Below are 22,675 nucleotides of genomic sequence, written 5' to 3'. Positions count from 1 at the left end.
CATAAAATTTTTAAAGGCTAAATCTTATTTTGTTTCCTAGGAAGATAAAAGAAAACATGGATGAAGCTACCAGAGTTCAGCTTGTGGTGTGATTCAGACCAGAAATGCTAGAATCCATCTTTAAGGTCAGCATCATTATTTTTCAGGTTCTGTTTCCTCCTAATGCTGGGTTTTATGAGTGTTTGGGGGCTGGGAATGTACCTTAGTGGTAGAGTGCTTTCTACCATGCATGAAACCCTGGGTTCGATTCCCTAGTACAATGTAAACAGAAAAAGCTGTTAGTGGTGCTGTGACTGCTATCCTTGAGAAAAAGAAGCTCACGGACAGTGCCCACGCACTGAGTTCATGCCCCAGGCCTGGCAAAAAAAAAAAAAAAAAAAGAAGTGTTTGGTTTGTTTGAGGCAGGGTCTTGCCATGCAGCCTAGGCTTGCCATCTTTCTGTCTCAGCCTCCCAAGTTCCCACGTTATAGTTTTGAGACACCCCACCCAGTTTTTTGATTGGCACTGTTAGCGACCAAATTCATGATCTTGTGCATGCTAGACTATCACTCTACCTCTGAACTATATATAAAACCAAAGCCCCAAGTCAATTTTCCTGTGGTTTTGTTTCTTTATTTGAGAATATTTGAGAATAGTTTATAGCTAAAGCTCAAATCTGAGTTGAAATGATCTGATAGACTATGGATAGAAGGGGACCTGTAGCTCCAAATTGCTGTCTCCTTTTTTTCACTTGTAGTAAAGTCTGTATTGATTGTCTTCAGGTAAAATTGAATTAGAAATGATTTATTTAAAAGGCTTTATTTAACCCTATGTTGAAAGTAAAGTACAGCTGGTGGGTGGAGACAGGAAGGAGTAACAGGGACAGTGACAGAAAGGGTGACATTGTCCCAAAGGACTTACATAACTGCGAGCCCTCCGTATGTCATCCTTATAGTACCCGTAATAAAATAATGAGAAGGAAAAAAAAAGGCCTCATTTAAATAATGCCAGGTATGATGATGTTGGCCTATAATTCTGGCTACTTAGGAGGCAGAGATCAAAAAGAATATAGTTCAAGGCCATCTTGGCCAAAAAGTTAGTGAGATCCCCAGCTGGGCATGGTGGTCCACATCTGTAATCTTAGCTACTGAGAGGAGGACTATAGTCCAGGGCTGTGAAGTATCCCAATTTCCCAGGGCTGTGGGACCGACGATTGGCAAATGGAGTCACCAACACTCAGTCAGTTGGGCCAGGAATCATTTATTAGCCACGGCGACTGATCTCCACTGTACCAAGAGAGTGAAGACCAGCAGTGAAGTCAGATAGCTCAGGGTATTAAAAGGCAAGATCCATGGGCGCGGGCCCTTTGCAGGTGGTCAGTGATAGTTTAGTAAAGAAGCAAGTTACAAAAGCGTAACTCGAAGTTTGTGATTACAAATGGCATCACAGCTGTAAGGTCTTACATTGGCCTTGCAGGTCTTATGCAGATACCTCCCTACTTCTTGGCTAATTTTGTGCCCAGTATCTGTGTTACCTAGGTAACTGGCACACGTGGAAGCAGTCACCTCCCCCTCCTGCTAGGTCACATCCTGGGCTGCCTCTGGTCACATGCCTCCCATCTGACCGTAGGAGGGTTCTAGGCCCTGAGGTCACATTGGGATCCAGTGTGGCCACACCTTTCCCCTACCAGGCCATACTTCTTCCTGTCCTTGGTCTAGATAAGTCCTGGCCTGGGATTGGGTCCCCCCTTTCAGCCAAGCCTCTCCATCGAGCTTGGCAGGGCAGAAGTTCAGTTAGTAAACTTCTTTTCCTGCCTGAATACCGCGTGGTGTTCTCTCTTCATCAACTACCTAATGAAACCTGCCTATTTAATACACCTTACAAAAGTAAAGTAAGGTGGCTGAGCCCAAACAATTTCCTGCAGACCTCCTGGTGCCTCTGCAGGAGATGGGTGCTGTGCACCCAGTTCCAAGGCCTAGAGATAAGACAAGCCTTCCTTTGAAGTGCCACATATCTGGCTCAGTGGGGTGTGAGTAGGAGGGCTTTGCTTTAGAGAAATGAAGATGTCATAGCCTTAGGGAAATATTACCTCCCCAAATAGTGGAAAGCATTGACCCAAAGGGTCTAGAGATGAGATAAGCCATCTTTAGAAGTAGCCATCCTGGTACTTAACTCTCTACTCAAGCCTTTATCATTGAAATTTAACATTTGGCCCTATTCTTTTGTTGTTGGTGGTGGTCATGGGGCTTGAACTCTTGGCCTGAGCGCTGTCACTCAGTTCTCTTCAGCTCAAGGCTAGTGCTCTACAGTGCCACAGTGCCACTTCTGGTTTTCTGGTACTTTATTGGCACTAAGAGTCTCAGAGACTTTCCTCTCTGAGCTGGCTTTGGACTGTGATCTTAAGCTCTCAGCCTTCTCATTAGCTAGGATTACAGGTGTGAGCCACCTGGGCCAGCCTGATCCTATTCTTAATCAATACAAATGGTCAAGTTTCAGTAACTGTCTGACTAGTCTTGTTCTATTCCCAAGGTCTGTACCTGTTTCTCAGGTTACCTGAGTCTTGTTTGTCCCAGTTAAATTTCCTTCTTCCCTGGTCTAATTAATATCCTATCTGCTTAATTTTGACCTGGTCCTAACAATTTCACATTTTATATTTTTGGGGGGTGGAGGGTCATCATAGCTGGCCTCAGGATAAAAAGAACTGAGCACCTTGTTCAGGTAGGCAAGCCTTGAGGTCAAATACCATCAGTAGTTTTTACATTTTTACAAAGGAAAAAAAAAGTACTGGTGTTTAGTGATCTATCAAGTTTATTTATTTCTTGGGGCTGGGAAGTTGGCTCAGTGGTAGAGCGCTTACTTTACATGCATGAGGCCCTGGGTTCGATTCCTTGATTCCACATAAGCAAAAAGAAAAAAGCCAGAGTGGCGCTGTGGCTCAAGTGGTAGAGCGCTAGCCTTGAGCTGAAGAGCTGAGGGATGGTGCTCAGGCCCAGAGTTCAGGCCCCACCACCAGACCAAAAAACAAATAAATTTATTTATTTTTGTGCCAGTACTGGGGCTTCATTTCACTCAAGGCTAATGCTTTGCCACTTGAGCCACAGCTCCACTTCAGGCTTTTTGCAGGTTAATTGGAGATGAGTCTTGTAAGATATAGTAAATAGATAGGTTTCATTAGATAGCCGATGAAGAGAACACCACACGCTAATGAGGCAGGAGAAGATACTTATTTACCCAACTGCTGCCTCCACTGTGCATGGTGGAGAGGCATGGTTGAAAAGTAAAAGGGCAACCCACCCCTGGGCCAGGACTTATCTAGCCCAGGGACAGGAAGAGGTGTGGCCAGATGGGGGAAAGGTATGGCCACACTTGATCCTGATGTGACCTGAAGGTCTGGGACCCTCCTAAGGTCAGATGGGAGGCATGTGACCAAAGGTGGCCCAGGATGTGACCTAGCAGGAGGGGAAGGTGACTGCTTCCACGTGTGCCAGTTACCTAGGTAACAGATACTGGGCGGAAGTTTAGCCGAAGTAGGGAGGTGTCCTTGTGCAGACCTTACAAGTCCTCATGGATGTTTCTACCCATTTTGGCTTTAAACTGTGATTGTCTGTCATGGCCTCTAAAATAGCTAGTATTAACAGCAAATTTTAGTTTTAATCTTGCTCAAGCCAAGTATCTTAAAATAATATAAAAGTAAAAGCCATCCATGCTAGGTATACTAGCTCCATTTCCCCTTGTTAGGTTTTTAAAAAGAGGTAGCCGAGTTAGAACAGCACCACGCACGCACGTGGTATTCAGGTAAGGGGTAGAGAACTGCACCAGCACGCACGTGGTATTCAGGTAAGGGGTAGGTTTATTTAGTAGACCTGCTGGGACCAGGCAAGGTTGGCACTCCACGTGGCTGGGAAAGAGAGAGAGCAAGAGAGAGAGCTAGAATAGAACAGAGAGAGCAAGAAAAGAGCAGCAAGAGCAAGAGAAGAAGAGCAAGAGCAAGAGAAGAAGAGCAAGAGCAAGAGCAAGAGAGAGGTAAGAACAGAGAGAGAGCAGAGAGCTAGAAACTAACAGAGAGAGAAAAGGGAGAGTCTGGGCCTGGGCTAGCCCTTATCTAGGGTATGGGTGGGGAAAGGTGTGGCCACATCAAATTCAGATGTGACCTCAGCAGATGCAGATGTGACCTCTTCCAGGTGTCCCAGTTGCCTAGGTAACGCAGGTACTGGGTGGAGACTTTGCTACGAGGAGGGTGGAGTCTGCTGGCCATCCAGGAGCGGACCTTACACCCCTCTTATTCCTCTTAAAAGAGCGCGGGGGGGGGGGGGGTCATCAAATTTTGTTCTTTTATTTTGCCAGCAATTAAAGTATTATATAAATAAATTATGTAATTGTTATACTGAAATTCGGGGACCCCCAGAAGACCCCCAGAGACCACGATCAATGTAAGCAACAAAGAGCCGGTTTATTGCAAGCTGGAGCTTGGTCCTCCACGTCCATGGTAACCGGTGACGCTAAGAGGCCCTGAGCATAGAATCAGTGCAGTTTTTATAGTATTGAACAAACAACTTTAAGGAACTTTTACTTAAGAAATTACATGATTGGTTAACATTTACATTTAAAGCAAGCTAAACTGGGCAAATAATGATTGGTTGACCTTTACAGAAAAAATGTCCTTGGTCCATAGCTTGACCGAAAAAGGATGCGAGTCACACCTGGACCAACAGAATGCATGGCATGACTTGCCCAGGGCTCTGAAGAATGGGTTGGTTAACAACTCTTAGTCCTAGGTGGGTGGGGGGCAACACCACTTGGGGGCTAACACCTCTGCCTTAAGCAAACGCCATCTATGGCTCCAAGAATTGTGCTTGGCCTTCTGTCATAAATTCCTAGCATTGGGGCTAAAATGGATCACGAGTCAAGTTGCAGAACTGAAATGGAGTGTTAAACAAAAATGGAGTTGCTTAGGTTTCTTAAAACATTATAATTCTTCCCTAGGACCTTACTGCCTCGGCCTCCGGGAGGGGCGTTGCAGCTGTGGGGATGATTCTGAGGACTTTGCCCCCTTGGTCAGGGCTGTAAACCCTTTGAAGTCTTTTACTAAGCAACTCTAGGCTCCCAGGCTGACATCCACTACTAAGTAACTAAAACCAGTCACATTTAAAATCATACAAAAACCATACAATCATCTAGTACAAAGCAATTCATACAGAAGCAAAAATGGCTGTTAGGTGCTGTCATTATATATATATATATGATTATTTTTTTGCGTTCTTCATAATCTTTGGTATTTTTTTTCCAGTCATAGGGTATAGGCACTGTACCTTGTAACCGAACAGAGAAGCCACCTTTTTGAGAGGTGGAATTGTGAGTCTTTATTGGAGAGTGGGTGTCTGCAGGTGGACTCTGGTTCCACAGACTCATAGGCTACTACAGAGCTAGCATAAAGCTTTTAAAGACAAAAATAACATGTTTGGGGTGGAGACTGAGCCTTAACAAAAGTAGATCTTACAAGGGGAAGTAGCTCAATCCCATATAGGAGATGTCTCAAACCTTCCATAAGGGACTCATACCATTTAGGGAGATAATGTAGGACAAGCATTTTCTGTAGCAAAAGCTCCCCTAAGGCCGAACAGCATGACATCTGCAATTCAATGAATGGCTTCCCTCACCTCTAGGTTTTTCAGAGCTGGATGGAAAGCCCCCTCCACCCAGCAAGGCACAAGGGTGGCTGTGAGAACAAGGTGTGATATTACTTAGACTAAGCAGTCTCCTTACTTTACTGCTCAAAGCTAGCACTCTACCACCTTGAGCCACAGCTCTGCTTTATTTTCTGGTTTTTAGTGGGAGATAAGAGTCATAGGGACTTTCCTGTCCTGCCTGGCTTTCAAGAGTCATGCTTAGAACTTGCCTCCTGAACAGCTAGGATTACTGATGTGAGCCACCTCTGCCCAGCTTTAGTATTTTTATTAGTGTATATTGCACAATATAACTGAGTATTTAAATGCATTTAATTCCTAGCCACCTCTCTGATAATGGCAGATAATTGTTCTGTTCTGTTTTTGCTGTTACATGTGCAGCACTGAGGACCAGGAATGTCGGTGGAGCCTGAAGCCTGGGAACAGAGGTTCTGTGGACAGCAGAATCTACTTCATTAACGAGACTCGGAAAACCTGTTATCACTTGGTGTGAGCAGCATTGTTGCAGTTTGAATCTTTGAGAAACTTGTTTTTTTAGTAGGTATTTGCTAATAACTCTTTTTTTGTTGTTGTTGGTCGTGGGGCTTGAACTCTGGGCCTGGGCGCTGTCCCTCTGCTCTTCAGCTCAAGGAGAGCCCTCTACCACTTGAGCTACAGCGCCACTTCGGTTTTCTGGTGGTTTATTGGAGATAGGAGTCTCACGGTCTCTCCTGCCAGGGCTGGCTTTGAACCGCGATTCTCAGATCTCAGCCTCCTGAGTAGCTAGGATTCCAGGTGTAAGCCACCAGCGCCCGGCGCTCATAACTCCTTCTGCAGTCCACATCTGAGCACTAGTCTGTTATCCAGCTCCAAAAGTCTTCGCTTTGGTTCACAAACCTCCTTTGTGCCCGTGTTACTCATCACCTGGGAATTTGTGAAGGAAACACCATTTTGGCCCTAGTCATCTGAGTGAGGGTTGGAGGCTGCCCTTTTTTGGAGTGGAGCAGTGAGGGAGGGGAGAGTAGTGCTGAACTCAGAGCGTGGGCACTGTTGCTCAAGGCTAGGGCTCTATCACTTGAGCCACAGCTCTACTTCTTTTTGATGGTTAACTAGAGATGTGTCTCATGGACCTTTCTGCCTGGGCTGGCCTTGAACCATGATTCTTAAATACTGTATGAACTACCAGAATCTGGCTGTTTTCATACCTTAAAGCCCTTCAGGTGATTCTGGATACTAGAGAACTACTGACCTAGGAAATTACTAAAAGTTTATAATTGTCCTTTGCTTTACATATCATCGTTTAGTTATATGTCAAGAACAGAGAAACCCTATTTTGAGAGGTTGAATTGGGAATCTTAATTGGAAAGCTGGCAAATGTAGGCAGACTCTTGTCTCAAAGACTGCAGCCCTGCAAACACTTAACACTGTCAGAAAATTGAGCCATAAGAGCAGGAGAGGAAAGAAAAAGTATCAACACACCAGATAAAGAAAAATATCAATACACTAGATCAGCTCCAGTGGAGAGCTGAAGTGGCACATGATGGTAACCAGAGGAGAGACACAGGACACAGAGTATGGCATACCTGTGCCTGAGCTGGTCTAGGCCTCAATAGGATCATGTCAGGGGGCGGGTCACAGGGAGCTTGATCGTTTCTGACCCAAGACTGACAGTTCAGTAACCCATTGTCCAATTCCTCCACCCTGTCTCTATGAATTCAGGCACACTCATGAACTTGGGAGGTGGGACCTCCCTATCTCTACCATGAAGACAAGAGGGTGCCAGTTAAACCCAATGCACTATCATCTACCATGTGGCCAGTTAGATTCAGCATCCCTACTTCAGTTTCCTGTATCCTATAGAATCTTGTTGGGATTAAAATTTCAAATTACAATCTATCTAGGTTCTTTCCTAAATAAAATTTGAAGCAATTATATTAAGTTATATGGATATAGATAACAGCCTATTAGGAGGTACCCTATTAGATTGACAAACCTAGAGAGGGAAAGGACAGATTGTGTGTGGGGGGGGCGGGGGGTTTGTAAGAAAACTTGGCAGAACCTCTTTGAGTTAACAAGTGGACAAAAAGATTAGGGCTGGGAAGGTGGCTCAGTGGTAGAGCGCTTGCCTTGCATGCCTGAGGCCCTGAGTTCGACTCCTCAGCACCACATACGCAGAAAAAAAAAGCGGGAAGTGGCGCTGTGGCTCAAGTGGTAGAGTGCTAGCCTTGAGCTGAAGAGCTGAGGGACAGCGCCCAGGCCCAGAGTTGAGGCCCCACGACCGGACCCAAAAAAAAAAAAAAAAAGATAAGCAATACCTTGTGTGAGCTCCTGGTTGCCAGCACCAGGTCTTAAGGAAAGGACAAATTTTATAAGCCAGTCAAGTTAATTTGTCTTTGGGTAAATTAATTTGTATTACAGGTTTTATTTTGTAAAAAAGTTAGTGAAGAGAAACGGATTCATTCCAGTGACATATATAAAGTTAAATTATCTGGGGATAATGCTAACAGGTGCTGACTTCTCATGCCTGATATTCTAGCTCTGGTGGCTGCGATCGGGTTTGAAGCTGCCCAGTTTGGAAAGTCCAGAGATTCTTATCTCCAACTCACCACTTAGTTGGAGCTGTGGCTCAAGTGGTATGCTCCTAGCTTTGAGTTTAAAAACCTAAGGGACAGCATCTTGGTCACATTCAAGACCTAATGTCCACACCAAAAAAAAAAAAAGGCACAGAACTGAAACCAATTTTTTTTTTTTTGTCATGGGGCTTGAATTCTAGGCCTGGGAGTTGTCCCTCAGCTCTTCAGCTCAAGGCTAGAGCTCTACTTCTTGAGCCACAGTGCCACTTCCAGCCTTTTCTGTTTATGTGGTGCTGAGGAAATGCACGCAGGGCCTCATGCATTCGAGGCAAGCACTACTGCTGAGCCACCTTCCTAGCCCTGGAACAAACTTTTATAGGCCATTTCCATCTAGTTTCCTCCTTTAGTTTTTGCCTTGCCATGATTGAAGGATTTCTCTTTCCCCTGAGCCCAATCTTTTTTATATATCTAAAGATGGAATATGAAGGATTGATTCCCACCTTATTCCCCCAGGTCAAGCAAAACACCTTCTGTTTCTTGTTAAAACCCATATAAGGGGGCTGGGAAGGTGGCTCAGTGGTAGAGCGCTTGCCTTGCATGCATGAGGCCCTGGGTTTGATTCCTCAGCACCACATAAGCAAAAAGCAAAAAGACGGAAGTGGCGCTATGGCTCAGGTGGTAGAGCGCTAGCCTTGAGCTGAAGAGCTGAGGGACAGCGCCCAGGCCCAGAGTTCAGGCCCATGACTGGACCCTCCCCCCAAAACAAACAAACAAACATATAAGCCCGAAGCCAAATCCAGACCCCCTCTCATAACCTCCATACCAATGGGAAGGTCTGTGCCCCTCGCTGGCAATGAACAGTCCTAGCCTGTTGAGAATCTTGTCTAGTACATTCCTTTTCTGTTCTCTAATTTCCTAACAATGATGAGGATGTATCCTAGTGCTTGAATGCTGCAAGTGTCTTTCCACTGACTTGCAGCCTCAGTTACTGAGTGATTTTTTTTTTTAGCATCTTATACCACAATGCAGCTAAAGATGGAGGAGTGGCAGATCATAATGGTTAAACACTTGTATAGTGTGTCCAGAGTCCTGGGTTCCATATCCAACACCCAAATAAAAACAAGTGTTGTTAGGAAAAAATTGTCCTTTTTTTTCATTATTTCCAAGTGTCTCACTTTGAAGGGTTGAAGGTGTGGCTCAGCTAGTAGAGGGCCAGGTAATGAAGGCATCAGGTACTGAGTTTGATTCTGGGTCTCAGACAAAAGTGTCTCATGTTGAAAGATTTGGAAATTCAGATTTAGGCTTGAGAAAGCATATCTCAACACTGGAACATTTCCAGAATTAGTGCTTTTGAATAGTAACTTTTCCAGGTACTGAAGAGTTAAACACAAAAGCTACTGAATTAGGGAAAAAAAAACTTTAATGGGTGAGATGCTACTACTTAGATGATAAATATTTTAGTAACTGCTCTACATTAATTCATTAGGACTGAAACTCTTCACACACACACACACACACACGAATATTAGTTTGTTTACTAATAATGAATCCGTCTCTTTTACAGGTCAAATTCTAAAGTCTTGGAGTCAGCTTGCAGATTAAGTCCCTGCCCTGTGTCCCTGTTTACAAAAATCTGTTGTTTCCCCAATGCTGTACTGTTTTTCTGGTGTGACATGCAAATTCCTTTCTTAGGAGACTTGCACCCCAATTCTCATCCCCACATAACACCTCCTTCTCAGAACAGACTCACCCCCAATTCCTACAGTCCATGCAGTGTGACCCATGTAACTGCCCACTAAACTTTTAAATTTTGTCCACTGTTGTCTACTGCTCCTGCATCCATTCCCACTTGAAGCAGCCTTGGCAGATGTCTGCCCAATAAAGCTTTGAACCCATGTTGGTCACTGGCCTCTCATTTCTTACACAAATCACTGTGGAAAATCTTTTAATGACTCAGAAGAAACAGAAAACACATTTCATTTGTATGTATGTTAGATTCATGGAATGGAGATTGCCATGCAGTCATTCAGGCAGAAAACTATTAGGGATAACTGAACTGCTGGCCCACATGAGAGGGGAGATAGGGAGAGGGTGAAGACGTGTGGCCAGTGACTTCAGTGAAGGGTGGGAAGGAGGTGCATCCACAGGGATGACCTCAAGAGCCTGAGGGAAGGGCCATATGTGCCCAAGAGGCACATTTTCTGTAGTGAAAATGGGATCTACATTTTAACTGATTTCCTTATTCTATACTTACTGTACTGAGTTTCACTGAAGTGTTTTCACATATGCATATAACGTAAAATTTGAGGCTTTTAAAATATTTAGATATATTTTGTGGTCTTGTTGGGAACTCAACCAATTGAACCTACCTTTTCAATTGTTTGTGAGCATCTAAAGATTTTGCTTATCTTCTGTACCCTGAAATTTTGGAGCAAGAAATTTCATATTGGGCCAAGCATCAGTGGCTCACATCTGCGATTTTAGCAATTTAGGAAGCTGAGATTGATAAGATTTTGATTTTAAGCTAGCTTGTGCAGCAGAGTCCACAAATCTTGTTAAAGGAAGATGACCATGGTGGCATTTGTCTCATCCAAGTATTCTGGCTCTTACCTAACAAGTATTCTGCCTGAAATAGCCCAGGCCCATCAGAGGAAGAAGTGAAACCCTCAGAAATATTTAGAGCTGGGCTACTATGGCTCACACCTGTAATCCTAGCAACTCAGGAAGCTGAGATCTAAGGATCTTCATTTAAAACCAGTTGAATAGACAAATCTTCAACTCTTTTTGTTGTTGGGCTTGAACTTTGGGCCTGGGTACTGTCCCTTAACTCTCTTCAGCTCAAGGCTAGCGCTCTACCACTTGAGCCACAGCACCACTTCCAGTTTTCTGGTGGTTAACTGGAGATGAGTCTCACAGACTTTACTGCCTGGGCTGGCTTTGAACCACCATCCATAGCTAAATCTTCAACTCATCTTCTGTCAACTGGCAAAAATCTGGAATGAACATATGGCTCAAATAGCACCTCAGCTTTCAGTATGAGAGGCTTTCAGTATTGGTACCAATGTAAAAAATTCAAAGGTCTTTATCCTGGTATTTTGTTTTCTACCCCTTCTGTTCTAGACTAAACCTCAACCTCAGTAGGCAATTAATTGCTCTACCACTGGTATCCTCCTTTGTTTCTGTGGCATGTTAAGTAGCTTGCATTTTAAGTGTTTCATTGGCCCGTTGCTGTGAATGCTAAACCTTGCCTGCACTGGCATGTTCCCATTCTGAACTTTTTTACAGCATAGTACAGGTATAGAGTAGAACTTTACAAAGCAGCACCTGATATGTGTTCTGTGCCAAATTGTACTGATTTAACAATCAAGGTAGAATTGACTTAAGGGGACAGAGCATACATTAGAGTCCTATGTACCTGAACTGAAGCAAACGACTACCTGGTCCTAAGCCTTTTGGCAACTTAAGAAAAAAATGTTATTTAAATGTCTAAGTAGCATTGTTAGCTAACAAGATAACTGTTTGCCAGCAAAAAAAAAAAGGCTTTACGGGTACGGTGAGGATTTTATTTGGTTCAGAAAGTCATTGTCATCCTTGCTGACTTTTACTTGTGTGTAAATGCATAGGTGGGCTTTAGGTCCAGCTGGGTTAGAATAAAATAGCTTCATGAAAATATATGACTACATTATATCCCTAGTGGATGTACCATAGAACTTATTGGCACATCTGTGAGAAGCTCAAAATGCAACAGTCCTGATAGCACACAACTTGCCCATTCCCCAACCACTAAATTTCCTCTGCTCAAAGGTCTTGTGTTTAACTAACTTCCTTCAACTCTCACATTTTCAGCCCAGACTCTTAAAAGAAACTGCAAATTTCCCACTTGGCTTTTTTTTTTTTTTTTGGTTGTGGGGTTTGAACTCTGGGTCTGGGCGTCGTCCCTGTGCTCTTCAGCTCAAGGCTAGTGCTCTGTCACTTGAGCCACAGCGCCACTACTAGCTTCCTGGTGGTTCATCGGAGATAAGAGTCTCACAGGTTTTCCTGCCTGGGCTGGCTGTGAACCATGATCCTCAGATCTCAGCTAGATCTCCTGAGTAGCTAGCATTACAGGTATGAGCCACCTGTGTCTAGCTCTATTTAGCTTTCTTTATATCCCTGTTTTCTTGCTAAATAGCATGATTCTGAGGACAAATTTTACTTAAAATCCTTTTTTTTATTTATTTTTTGGTCGGCCATGGGGCTTGAACTCTGGGCCTGGGTGCTGTCCTTCAGCTCTTCAGATCAAGGCCAGCGCTCTACCACTTGAGCTACAGCGCCACTTCCGGTTTTCTGGTGGTTTATTGGAGATAGGAGTCTCATGGTCTCTCCTGCCCGGGCTGGCTTTGAACCGCGATCCTCAGATCTCAGCCTCCTGAGTAGCTAGGATTACAGGCGTGAGCCACCAGCGCCCGGCCTTAAAATCCTTTTAAAATATGTATTTGGCTATTTTTAACCTACTGCTCCTGAATTTTCCCCAGAAAGCTATGAAACCAGATAAAGCCACCAGTACAGGATTGAGTTCAGTTGAACTCCTAGCCTGTTTAGCTAAGAAATGCACACACTTAGTATATACCTTTGATGTATGGGGTCTTAAGACAAAAAAGACAGACACAGTTGAATTTATTGAGAAAACTTAGTTTTAAAGATGTGAGCTTTACAGAGGCAGAATGCTTATCTAGCATGTGCTAGGATGTGAGTTCCATTCTTAGTAGTGGGGTGAAGAGAAAATGTACAAACACTTCTGAACAACTTAAAATTTGGAGGGGTATGGTGGCATACACCTCCAATCCTGGCTGCCTGAAGATGAAGACAAGATTGTGAATTCAAGGGTAGCCTGGGCAAAGTGAGGGAGACTACCTCAAAAACAGAACAGAGGGTTAGCTCAAGTGACAGAATGTGCCGAACAAAGGTAAAAAAATAATACAATTAGAAACCTTTATATTTTCCCATGATTTATGCTTGACAATGTCTTTGATAAGCATATATATATGTATATGTGTGTCTATATGTATATATATATATATATATATAGACATACATACATATATATATATATATATTTTAAAAAAACCAGGCCCATTTTCATCTCCTTCAGTCTGTGCACCAACCTCACCCAACACCCAGGTACTGCTTCAGAAATGCTCTGTAGCCAGCCAGGTGTTGATAGCTCAGGCCTATAATCCTAGTTACTAAGGAGGCTGAGATCTTTGGATCTCTTGATAAATATTTTATTATAAGAGGCTGTAAATGTGAGGCAGTAGTGTTTTCATGCACAAGGCACTGTGTTCCAACTGATGCAACAGAAAGCTTAGCTGGGACCCAAGGCCAGCATTTCCTAATCACAGGAGCTGCCTATACAGGAAAGACTGTTCACAATATTCCCTCATTAGCCTCACAATGTCTTGGATCACTTGCTGGGTCTTTTGACCTTGTTCTCTTCTGAAAAGATAACCAGCAACTGGGCATTTATAAAGGCATCTCCCCCTTGGTGGGTGTCAGTCAGCTGGTCAGTCCTCTTTCAAGGCCATCAAATTCAACTTCATTCCAACAGGAGGCCTCCTCACCCTCTTGCTGTAAGCACCTGAATTTAACAAAAGTCCCAAGGGCTAGTAGAAAATTTCAAGTTAAAAAGTCTTCTTTAATTTTGTTAAATAGTCCTATATATACCATTCCACATGGTGGAAAAATTGAAATATGCAGTCTGGATTCAATGCTGAAACTTCTGATTACAAATAATGACATCTAGATTTTACTTATGTTAGAGCTACCATATTGCACCTTACAGACTATAACACATGACGGAAAAGGCTTGCAGGTGAAAATTTACATTTGAAACTTTTAGATGTGCCAGAATTCCAAACTGCATTAAAGAGAATATTTAAGAATTCATCTGAAAAGAGTTCATCATGATCCCGGGGTCACTGCAGTTGCACTCTGTATGCACCTATCAGCAACTTAACCTGGGGAAGGAAAAAGGCCCGTCAGTACACAACTGCAAACTCTCCTCTCACAAGAACATGGCCAGCATTTGCTTGAATGGGACAGTATTTTAAACCTGGTTATCAACTTAGTAAGTTACTGACATTTTCATAAAAAGTTCAAGTATAATGTGGTTTCATTAGAATATTAAAAATCATATATGATATCAGAGCAACTACTTTAACTAACTTCCTTTCACATGGAATGGTTAGTGACAGCCTAGACAGACATGGGCAGTCAGTACCAATACCTAAAAAAAGACTCAGACTGTTCAACAGGGGGTTTCCTCCTCTCATTCACTCAGTCCACTCCCTCCCTCCACACGGCTTGCTTTGCTGCTTACATCTTAAAACTCATCAGTTCACCAGCATTACTGTCCTAAGGAGTACTGTCCCCACAACTGACATTTCTGAAGCCAAAGTAACCTGCTGGAATATTTTTCTAATGACAACATAATTGGTAGCAATGATATTCACCTTAGTAAAGGGTGCTTCTGTCAATCTTATAAAGAGCTTATTAGGGCCTGCAATGGGGCTGAATGAGTAAACAAAATGACTATCCTGGAAAAGAGACAAGAAAATAAGGTTAGCTTTTTTCTGCTAAACTCAACCTCTATGTAGTCTAGGTTGAGTGTGGAATTTGCTATGTATCTCAGGCTACAGACTCCCAGTCCTCCTGCGTCAGGCTCCCAAGTGATGGCACTGCAGGCATGTACCACCATAACTGGTTAATACATATGATATGTTTTCTTTTCTCTTGATTTATTAAAATGATAAAGAGAAAAATACCCAGACAAGTATTTCAAGTTAAAGTATATGTAGTTCATAACCAAGTACAAATTTTAAAAATGACTGTAGGTGGGGGGGAGAAAAAAAAAAAATGACTGTAGTCAGATCACAACTCAAAGCCAGCTCGGGCTTAGAAAAGTCTTTGAGACTCTTATCTCCAATAAACCACTAGAAAACCAGAAGTGGTGCTGTGGCTCAAGAGGTAGAACGCTCACTTTGAGTTGAAGAGCACAGGGACAGTACCCAAGCCCAGAGTTCAAGCCCCATGACACAAAAAAAAAAAAAGACTGTACTCAAGTAATAATGCTTAGTTGTGCCCAAGGGAAGAATTCTAAAAGTGGTGAAACAATTATGTATAAAAATTTGTGGAGGCTGGGGCTGGGAAGGTGGCTCAGTGGTAGAGCGCTTGCCTTGCATGCCTGAGGCCCTGAGTTTGATTCCTCAGCACCACATAAGCAAAAAGAAAAAAAGCCGGAAGTGGCGCTGTGGCTCAAGTGGTAGAGCGCTAGCCTTGAGCTGAAGAGCTGAGGGACAGCGCCCAGGCCCAGAGTTCAGGCCCACGACTGGACCAAAAAAAAAAAAAAAATTTGTGGAGGGGCTGGGAAGGTGGTTCAGTGGTAGAGCGCTTGCCTTGCATGCTTGAGGCCCTGGGTTCGATTCCTCAGCACCCATAACCAAAAAAAAAAAAAAAGCCAGAAGTGGCACTGCGGTTCAAGTAGTAGAGCATTGGCCTTGAGCTGAAGAGCTGAGGGGCAGCGCCCAGGCCCAGAGTTCAGGCCCACGACCAGACCCCTCAAAAAAAAATTTGTGGAAATGCAGTGGTCTTTAAAACCCAAATTTGATTAATACCCCCCCAAAAAAAAACCACCCTAAACCACATAACAGCATATATACCTTGAATTTTATAAATGTTAAGATTCCTTTATGGCCAGTCAGCACCAGATGTATTTTGATACAGAAGAGACTAAGTTGCATTAAAAAAATGTGTTTCTTGTTGCTTTTAATTTTTCAGAAAGAAAAAAATGGTGGAGAGCATCTCTTTGTGATGTCAGAAATGAGCACGGAATGAGCACAAATAGCCAGGCATGATGGATGCCTGTAAGCTCAACATGCAGTAGGCTGAAACTCTCAAAAAGCAAAAGCTGGGTACCGGTGGCTCATGCCTATAATCCTAGCTACAGGTCACAGTTCAAAGCCAGCCCGGGAAAGGAGTCCATGAGATTCTTATCTCGAGTAAATCATCAGAAAACCGGAAGTGGTGCTATGGCTCAAGTGGTAAAGAGCTAGCCTTGAGCTGAAGAGCGGAGGGACAGAGCCCATGCCCAGTTCAAGCCCCATGACCAAAAAAAAAAAAATGTTTAAGGTATAGCTCTATACTTGTTTTGTAAGTGTGAGGCCCTGAGTTTAAACCCGTTACATACATATATACCAACAAACAAAAAACAAAATGAACAACATAAATACAAGCAGTGAAAATATTAGTTGCAGGACTGGAGACATGGCTCAACTGGTCGAGTGCTAGCTGAGCAAGCTAGTTCAGCAAGCATGACATACCTGGCAATAAACACATTGACAAATTCAGAATAACTGTACTCTGATTATAGGTACTATCTCATTGCCAACAACTGGACCACTTACTAGTAATCATATTTTATTTACACCTAACTGATCAAGTAGACTTTCATTCAAATTTTCGATTTTGAACAACAAATCTTACCAGAAAAACAGGAAGTTGAAATATATTATTTAAAACTACTGCTTGTACACTGCATGGGCCACAGAGCCGAGCAATAACTTCTTTACCCAAAAAATTCGCATGGAAAATAAAGAGCAGGATGCCAGAGCCTGAAGGAGGAAGAAAGGAAGTAGTTCACACACAGGCATTATCAGTCCCTGAGGGGAAGGGCACTTCTGCAGCCTGGGTCAGCCCATGGGAGAGCGAACTTACCACTTGTGCCCAACCTTCCAAAATCCGCTGATGTTACCTTGTAGTTTCTATTCCACAGAACTCAGTTTTTTGTCCATGTAACTCCTACCAATTGCTCTTAGAAAGACTTAAACATGATTGTGTGGACTGAGGTAAATATTCAGTCAGAAAAGAGAGCATTATTTAAAAGTTGAAGCTAGCTGGGCATTAATGGCTCACACCTATAATCCTCACTACTCAGGAGACTGAGATCTGAGAATTGCTGTTTGAAGCTAGCCCAGGTAGGAGTCTGTGGAACTCTTAATTCCAATAAATTTCCAGAAAGTAGTGGAGGTTTGGTTCAAATGACAGAGAACTATCCTTAAGTAAAAATCTCAGGGACACTCCCCCACAGTATAACCCCTGCTTTCACTGTATTTGATACAGGTGGACCCATTGCAACAATGAGATGTACAAGTTGTTATGTCGAAAACAAACTTTACAACTTTGGCTGGAGGACGGGGGGTGGGGGGTGGGGGGGTGTAATGGGGGAGGAGGTGGGAAGGGATGGGAAGGGGAAACAAAGGAGGAGGCAACAATGCTTGATAAGAAATGTACTAATTGCCAGGCACTGGTGGCTCACACCTGTAATCCTAGCTACTCAGGAGGCTGAGATCTGAGGATCGCGGTTCAAAGCCAGCCCGGGCAGGAGAGGCAGGAGAGACCATGAGACTCCTATCTCCAATAAACCACCAGAAAACCGGAAGTGGCGCTGTAGCTCAAGTGGTAGAGCGCTGGCCTTGATCTGAAGAGCTGAGGGACAGCGCTCAGGCCCAGAGTTCAAGCCCCACGACCCACCAAAAAAAAAAAAAAGAAATGTACTCATTATCTTGCCCATGTAATTGTAACTCCTCTGTACGGTATTTTCACAATTTAAAAAAAAAAAAAAAACCCTCAGGGACAAGGCCCAGGCCTTAAGTTTAAATCCCAGGACTGGCACACACAAAAGTTGAAGCTAAAAGTATTCACTCATCTACATCCTGAGACTAAAGCCCGCAGAAATATGAAGGTGGTATTATTACATGCGTGTACATGTGCTTTTCCATTTTCTGCCACATACTGGTTCGCGTCTATTTTTTTTTCTTAGTGCAAAAAGAAATCTTACTGAAAAATGTTAACATGCAATGTGATGCTATATCAAATATTTAAACTATTATTTTAATGTATTTTTATGCTAGTAGTAGGGGCTTAAACTCAAGGCCTTGTGTTCTCACTGGCCTTTTCTGCTTAAGGATGGCATGTTGCCATATGGCATGAGCTATAACCACACTTCTGGCTTTTTGGTGGTTAATGGGAGATAAGTATCTCATGGACTTTGCTACCTGGGCTGGCTGTGAACCTTGATCCTCAGATCTCAACCCCTTTAGTATCGAGGATTACAAGTCATAAGACACCACTGCCCAGATCAAAATACCACTTTATTTAATACCCCAAAACTGCAAAAGCTAAACACTGGAAGATAATTTAGATCTAGTAAACTAAAAACTAACTTTTTTTTTGGTTGTGGGGCTTGAACTCGGCCTGGGCGCTGTCCCTCAGCTCTTCAGCTCAAGGCAAGTGCTCTACCACTTGAGCTACAGTGCCACTTCTGGTGTCCTGGTGATTAACTGGAGATAAGAGTCTGACGGACTTTCCTACCTAGGCTGGCTTTGAAATGTGATCTTCAGATTGCAGCCTCCAGAATAGTTAGGATTACAGGTGTGAGCCACTGGCACCCAGCTAAAAACCAATTTTAATGTGACAAAATGTCATTGATACAGGCCAGTCATCAATAAAAGGACACTCTAGAAGAGACCCAAAAGAAAAGCATCCATGGGCTGGGAAGGTGGCTCAGTGGTAGAGTGCTTGCCTTGCAGGCATGAGGCCCTGATTTCAATTCCTCAGCACCACATAAGCAGAAGGAAAAAAAAAAGCCGGAAGTGGTGCTGTGGCTCAAGTGGTAGAGCACTAGCCTTGAGCTGAGGAGCTGAGGGACAGCGCCCAGGCCAAGTGTGCAAGCCCCACGACTGACAAAACAAAGAAAAGCATCCATGACCTTGACTCTTTCCCTTTCCCTTCCCCTCTCCCTTCAGGCTATTAGAAGTATAATACAGAGTTTGCTTTTTGGCTTCATAATGCAGCTCCCCTTGCCTAGAGCACCACTAAAAATATTAGGACAGCGTTCACTCTCTTCAGCTCTTCTAAGTAGGAGGCAGCCATGGATGTAAGGCTGGAGGTCTGAGGACCTGGTTACTATCATGTAGGGAGAGACAGCCATGTGAGTACTGGTGGCTTTTTTTTAGAGGGCAGACTATTAGTAGGCTTAGAATCTTTTTTTTTTTTTTTTGTCCGTCGTGGGGCTTGAACTCTGGCCCTGAGCGCTGTCCCTCAGCTCTTCAGCTCAAGGCGAGCGCTCTACCACTTGAGCTACAGCACCACTTCCGGTTTTCTGGTGGTTTATTGGAGATAGGAGTCTCGCAGTCTTTCCTGCCCGGGCTGGCTTTGAACCGCAATCCTCAGATCTCAGCCTCCTGAGTAGCTAGGATTACAGGCGTGAGCCACCAGCGCCTGGCTTAGGCTTAGAATCTTGAAAGTATGTTTTAATGAAACTCAATAAAATCAGTATTATTAGGACTCAATTCCCCTACAATTTATACAGAGGGAATAGTACTTCGTGGCATCACCTGGAATCCTGGGAATCGGTCTCTATTTTGTCAGAGTTACTGTGCTATTAATTATCTTACCTAATTTTTACACATTTGCTTAAGATTTTATTTAAAGACAGGCTTCTAATAATTAACATTCATAGTGTACACTTCAACAGAATCAGGCTAAGCATAGGTTTACCTTCTGGTATATTCTGTGGGGGGTTGTAATTGAAATCTGTTGAGAAATCTGGCCCCTCACAGAGGCGATGACATGCTATTGGGAAAACAGGTTCCAACAGAGCAAGGCGAGCTTCAAAGTAATCTTTGATTGTCTCTTCAGCCACTCTGGAGAGCCTGGGAAGAGAAGACAGATCATTAAAATTAATGTGCATATATTAAAATGAATAGAAAGCTTTTTAAAACAACTTGAGGGAAATGCTAACTACTCTGATTTCATCATTAAACACAATTATACATACATCAAATTAATGTACTATTTCTCATTTATATAATTTAAAATTTCAATGCATGAATGAATGGAGAAAAAAAGACATAATTTACAATACTGTCCAATGCTAGACCTGCCCTGTTCTGAAATAGAACTACAATTTTGCCTCACCCTAATTTTTTTTGGGGGGGCCGGTCATGGGGCTTGAACTCTGGGCTTGGGCTCTGTCCCTGTGCTCTTCAGCTCAAGGCAAGTGCTCTACCGTTCACAGCGCCATTTCCAGTTTTTGAATGGTTTATTGGAGATGAGTCTCACGGACTTTCTTGCCTGGGCTGGCTTTGAACTGCGATCCTCAGATCTCAGCCTCCTGAGTAGCTAGGATTTCACGCGTGAGCCACCAGCGCCGGCTACACCCTAATTTCTTGTGCCACATTAAGATGTCTTCTGTTTCACTAGCTCCTGTTTTTTTTTGAGACAATCTATCTCCTTGACACCAAGGCCAATCTTGAACTTGGTTCTCTTAGTCTCCCACCTGCTGGGATCACAAGTCTTCTGCCCACTGGTGGTTAGAGCAGCATCTGGTGCAGGACTATGCTCAGTACATGTTTGTCTAGTGAACCATAAGAAATGAGACTCCCCCAGTCCTGGGCAAACAGGATGGCTAGCTGTTCCACTGTCTGGCTCTGTAGCTACCCCACGTGGGTAGAGAAGCCACAGCCAGCTTCTCTGCACTGCTTGGAAGGCACCTGGCACAGGCTATCAGGAGAACAGACTAGGTATGTGCCATCCATGAAACACTTTCTACCTTCTGCTTCTGGATCCTCTACCTGCAACTGGAGTGACCATATTGCAGCTCATAACTCAGACCGACCAGTGTGGTGGGGACAGGAGACATGAAGAAGCACTTATCCCAGGCCCTCCCTCCCCCACCCGCACGCCCCCAATCACACCTCACCTGCCCAGTCAGCTATTACTGTAGTATTTCTGACAGGCATTGCCAGAAGAATTTATTCTCATGTAGGAGTGAGGACGGAACCTCAAGGCTCATATCCATGCCTCAAATCTACCACTGAGCTAGAGACTGACAATAGCACAATCCTTTTCTGTGTAGGCACGCACAGGTCATTCTAATTATAATATGCCCAAAGGAACAGAGATGTCATGCTTTGCGACAACCTAGGCACTTTTTGCACTTACGTCTCCAAATGGCTCTTCAGCAATTCGTACACAAGCATGTTGTTACACTGCTTTGCAAAGTAAAGCGCATTATTTTGGTGCTTTGACAAAATGTTGCAGTCGGCTCCCCATTCAATCACAAGCCGCACAATGTCCGAATTTCCTTTTTTACAAGCCTAGGGCAGAAAAATCATTATACTCTTAACTGTAAACTACAAAGTACCAATTGCCATCTGCTTCCTCTTCCACATTTGCCTGGGAAGAAGGCAAAGTATGATGGAGAAATGGCAAGAGACCCTACCCTGTGGCCAGGGTTCACAGGTGCTAGCAGCTGTGCAGAATTAAATGATAGAACACCAGGCTTCCCTGACATGGTGCTCCCTGCTCCGGTGCTGTTCTGCTTCTGATACTTCTCCCCCAGGCTCTCCAGGCTCGCTGTCCTCATCTTTGCAGAGCAGTCTTCTTTAGTTTTAGGCTGGATCTCTAGCCCAGAGCTCTGTCCTGAAGGAGCCCAGGACTTTGAGGCGCACTCGGCCTCCTGCTGGTACCTGTGTTCTCTGCACCTCATAACTCAGGCCGACCAGGCAACACTGCTGTTCTCATGTTCTGTGAATCCTGTGTCCTCAAAGGTTGGTGACCACCTCATTTTTGTCCCTCTATACCACTTGAGTACAAATTACTACTACAACATTTACTTTCAGGGCTCTCCTTACAAGTCTGCACATTTCCTGTCTTTTACTCAATCCGTGGTTCCTACTTCGGCAAAAAGCAGTAAGTGATCCCTTTAAATCTGGATCTCTGTCTTGCGCTTTCATCTTCCAGTGGCTTCCAACTGTCCTCAGTCTCCTCTCAGCCCTGTAGCAAGGTGTAGGAAGTGCCTACGCCCCAACCCTCCCACATTTTCTCCTCTCAATTGCTGTACAGATGCATGCAGTGACCACTGCGTCTCCCTCGAAGACAGTGGGCAGAGATGAACACCAGTGCTCTGCATGTAAGTCAGTAATAGATACTAAAGCAATGCTAAAAGATACCTAAAGACCTAACCAATTGAACAATTTCACAAACTACAAACGGTGGGGGAAACCCCAAAACTACAAAGTAGGTAAGTTCTACATTGTAAATGTGGCCAGAGGCCAGAAAAACCCTGCTGAGAAGAGTAGGGTTCAAAACAAAACAGTGCTGGGCCTGCTGCACAGTTCCGGGCCACACTGCTCACACCAGATATAGCCTGGAACGAGGAGCTGGAGACAGATCCCTGTGTGGACCATGGTTTATGTGAAGCTGTATCTCAGAGAGGGACCTTCCATGTCCCAGCAGCACTTCAGGGCCAGAAGCTGGAATTGCCACAAAGGAATATGCCAGAGTGGGCTGCCCTGCAGTACAAGGAACGCTCAGTGTGCTTGGGTGCAAGTAGCAAGAGGCTTCACTAACCTTCACCAT

The 22,675-nt window shown here is 43.9% G+C and overlaps 2 protein-coding genes across 4 annotated transcripts in view; one reads left to right on the top strand and one right to left on the bottom strand.

The window, feature by feature from the left end:
• The window catches only part of Pspc1 (paraspeckle component 1), a 106,577-nt gene extending 96,467 nt beyond the window's left edge, over nucleotides 1–10,110 (top strand). Inside the window, exons 9-11 of the transcript XR_011367914.1 lie at nucleotides 41–125; nucleotides 6,045–6,200; nucleotides 9,780–10,110. The gene's annotated coding sequence lies outside the window, so the exon portion shown is untranslated. The remainder of the gene's footprint in view (nucleotides 1–40; nucleotides 126–6,044; nucleotides 6,201–9,779) is intronic.
• A 2,744-nt stretch (nucleotides 10,111–12,854) lies between these two features.
• Nucleotides 12,855–22,675, bottom strand: part of Mphosph8 (M-phase phosphoprotein 8) — a 40,118-nt gene continuing 30,297 nt past the window's right edge. For 2 of the 3 annotated variants that reach the window (XM_070003143.1, XM_070003146.1), the window contains 5 exons: nucleotides 21,257–21,411; nucleotides 19,811–19,965; nucleotides 16,736–16,863; nucleotides 14,707–14,790; nucleotides 12,855–14,211 (listed from right to left, as the gene is read on the bottom strand). In XM_070003143.1, the coding sequence (XP_069859244.1) occupies nucleotides 14,170–14,211; nucleotides 14,707–14,790; nucleotides 16,736–16,863; nucleotides 19,811–19,965; nucleotides 21,257–21,411 (564 nt within the window). In that variant the 3' untranslated portion in view covers nucleotides 12,855–14,169. The remainder of the gene's footprint in view (nucleotides 14,212–14,706; nucleotides 14,791–16,735; nucleotides 16,864–19,810; nucleotides 19,966–21,256; nucleotides 21,412–22,675) is intronic. The other variant, XM_070003145.1, reaches the window with a different exon arrangement.

The sequence above is a fragment of the Dipodomys merriami genome, unplaced genomic scaffold (assembly GCF_024711535.1).
Source record: "Dipodomys merriami isolate MVZ:Mamm:240054 unplaced genomic scaffold, mDipMer1.0.p SCAF_6, whole genome shotgun sequence".
Lineage (NCBI taxonomy): Eukaryota > Metazoa > Chordata > Mammalia > Rodentia > Heteromyidae > Dipodomys > Dipodomys merriami.
Note: the sequence above shows the minus strand (reverse complement) of the source record. Positions and strands in the feature narration are given on the sequence as shown.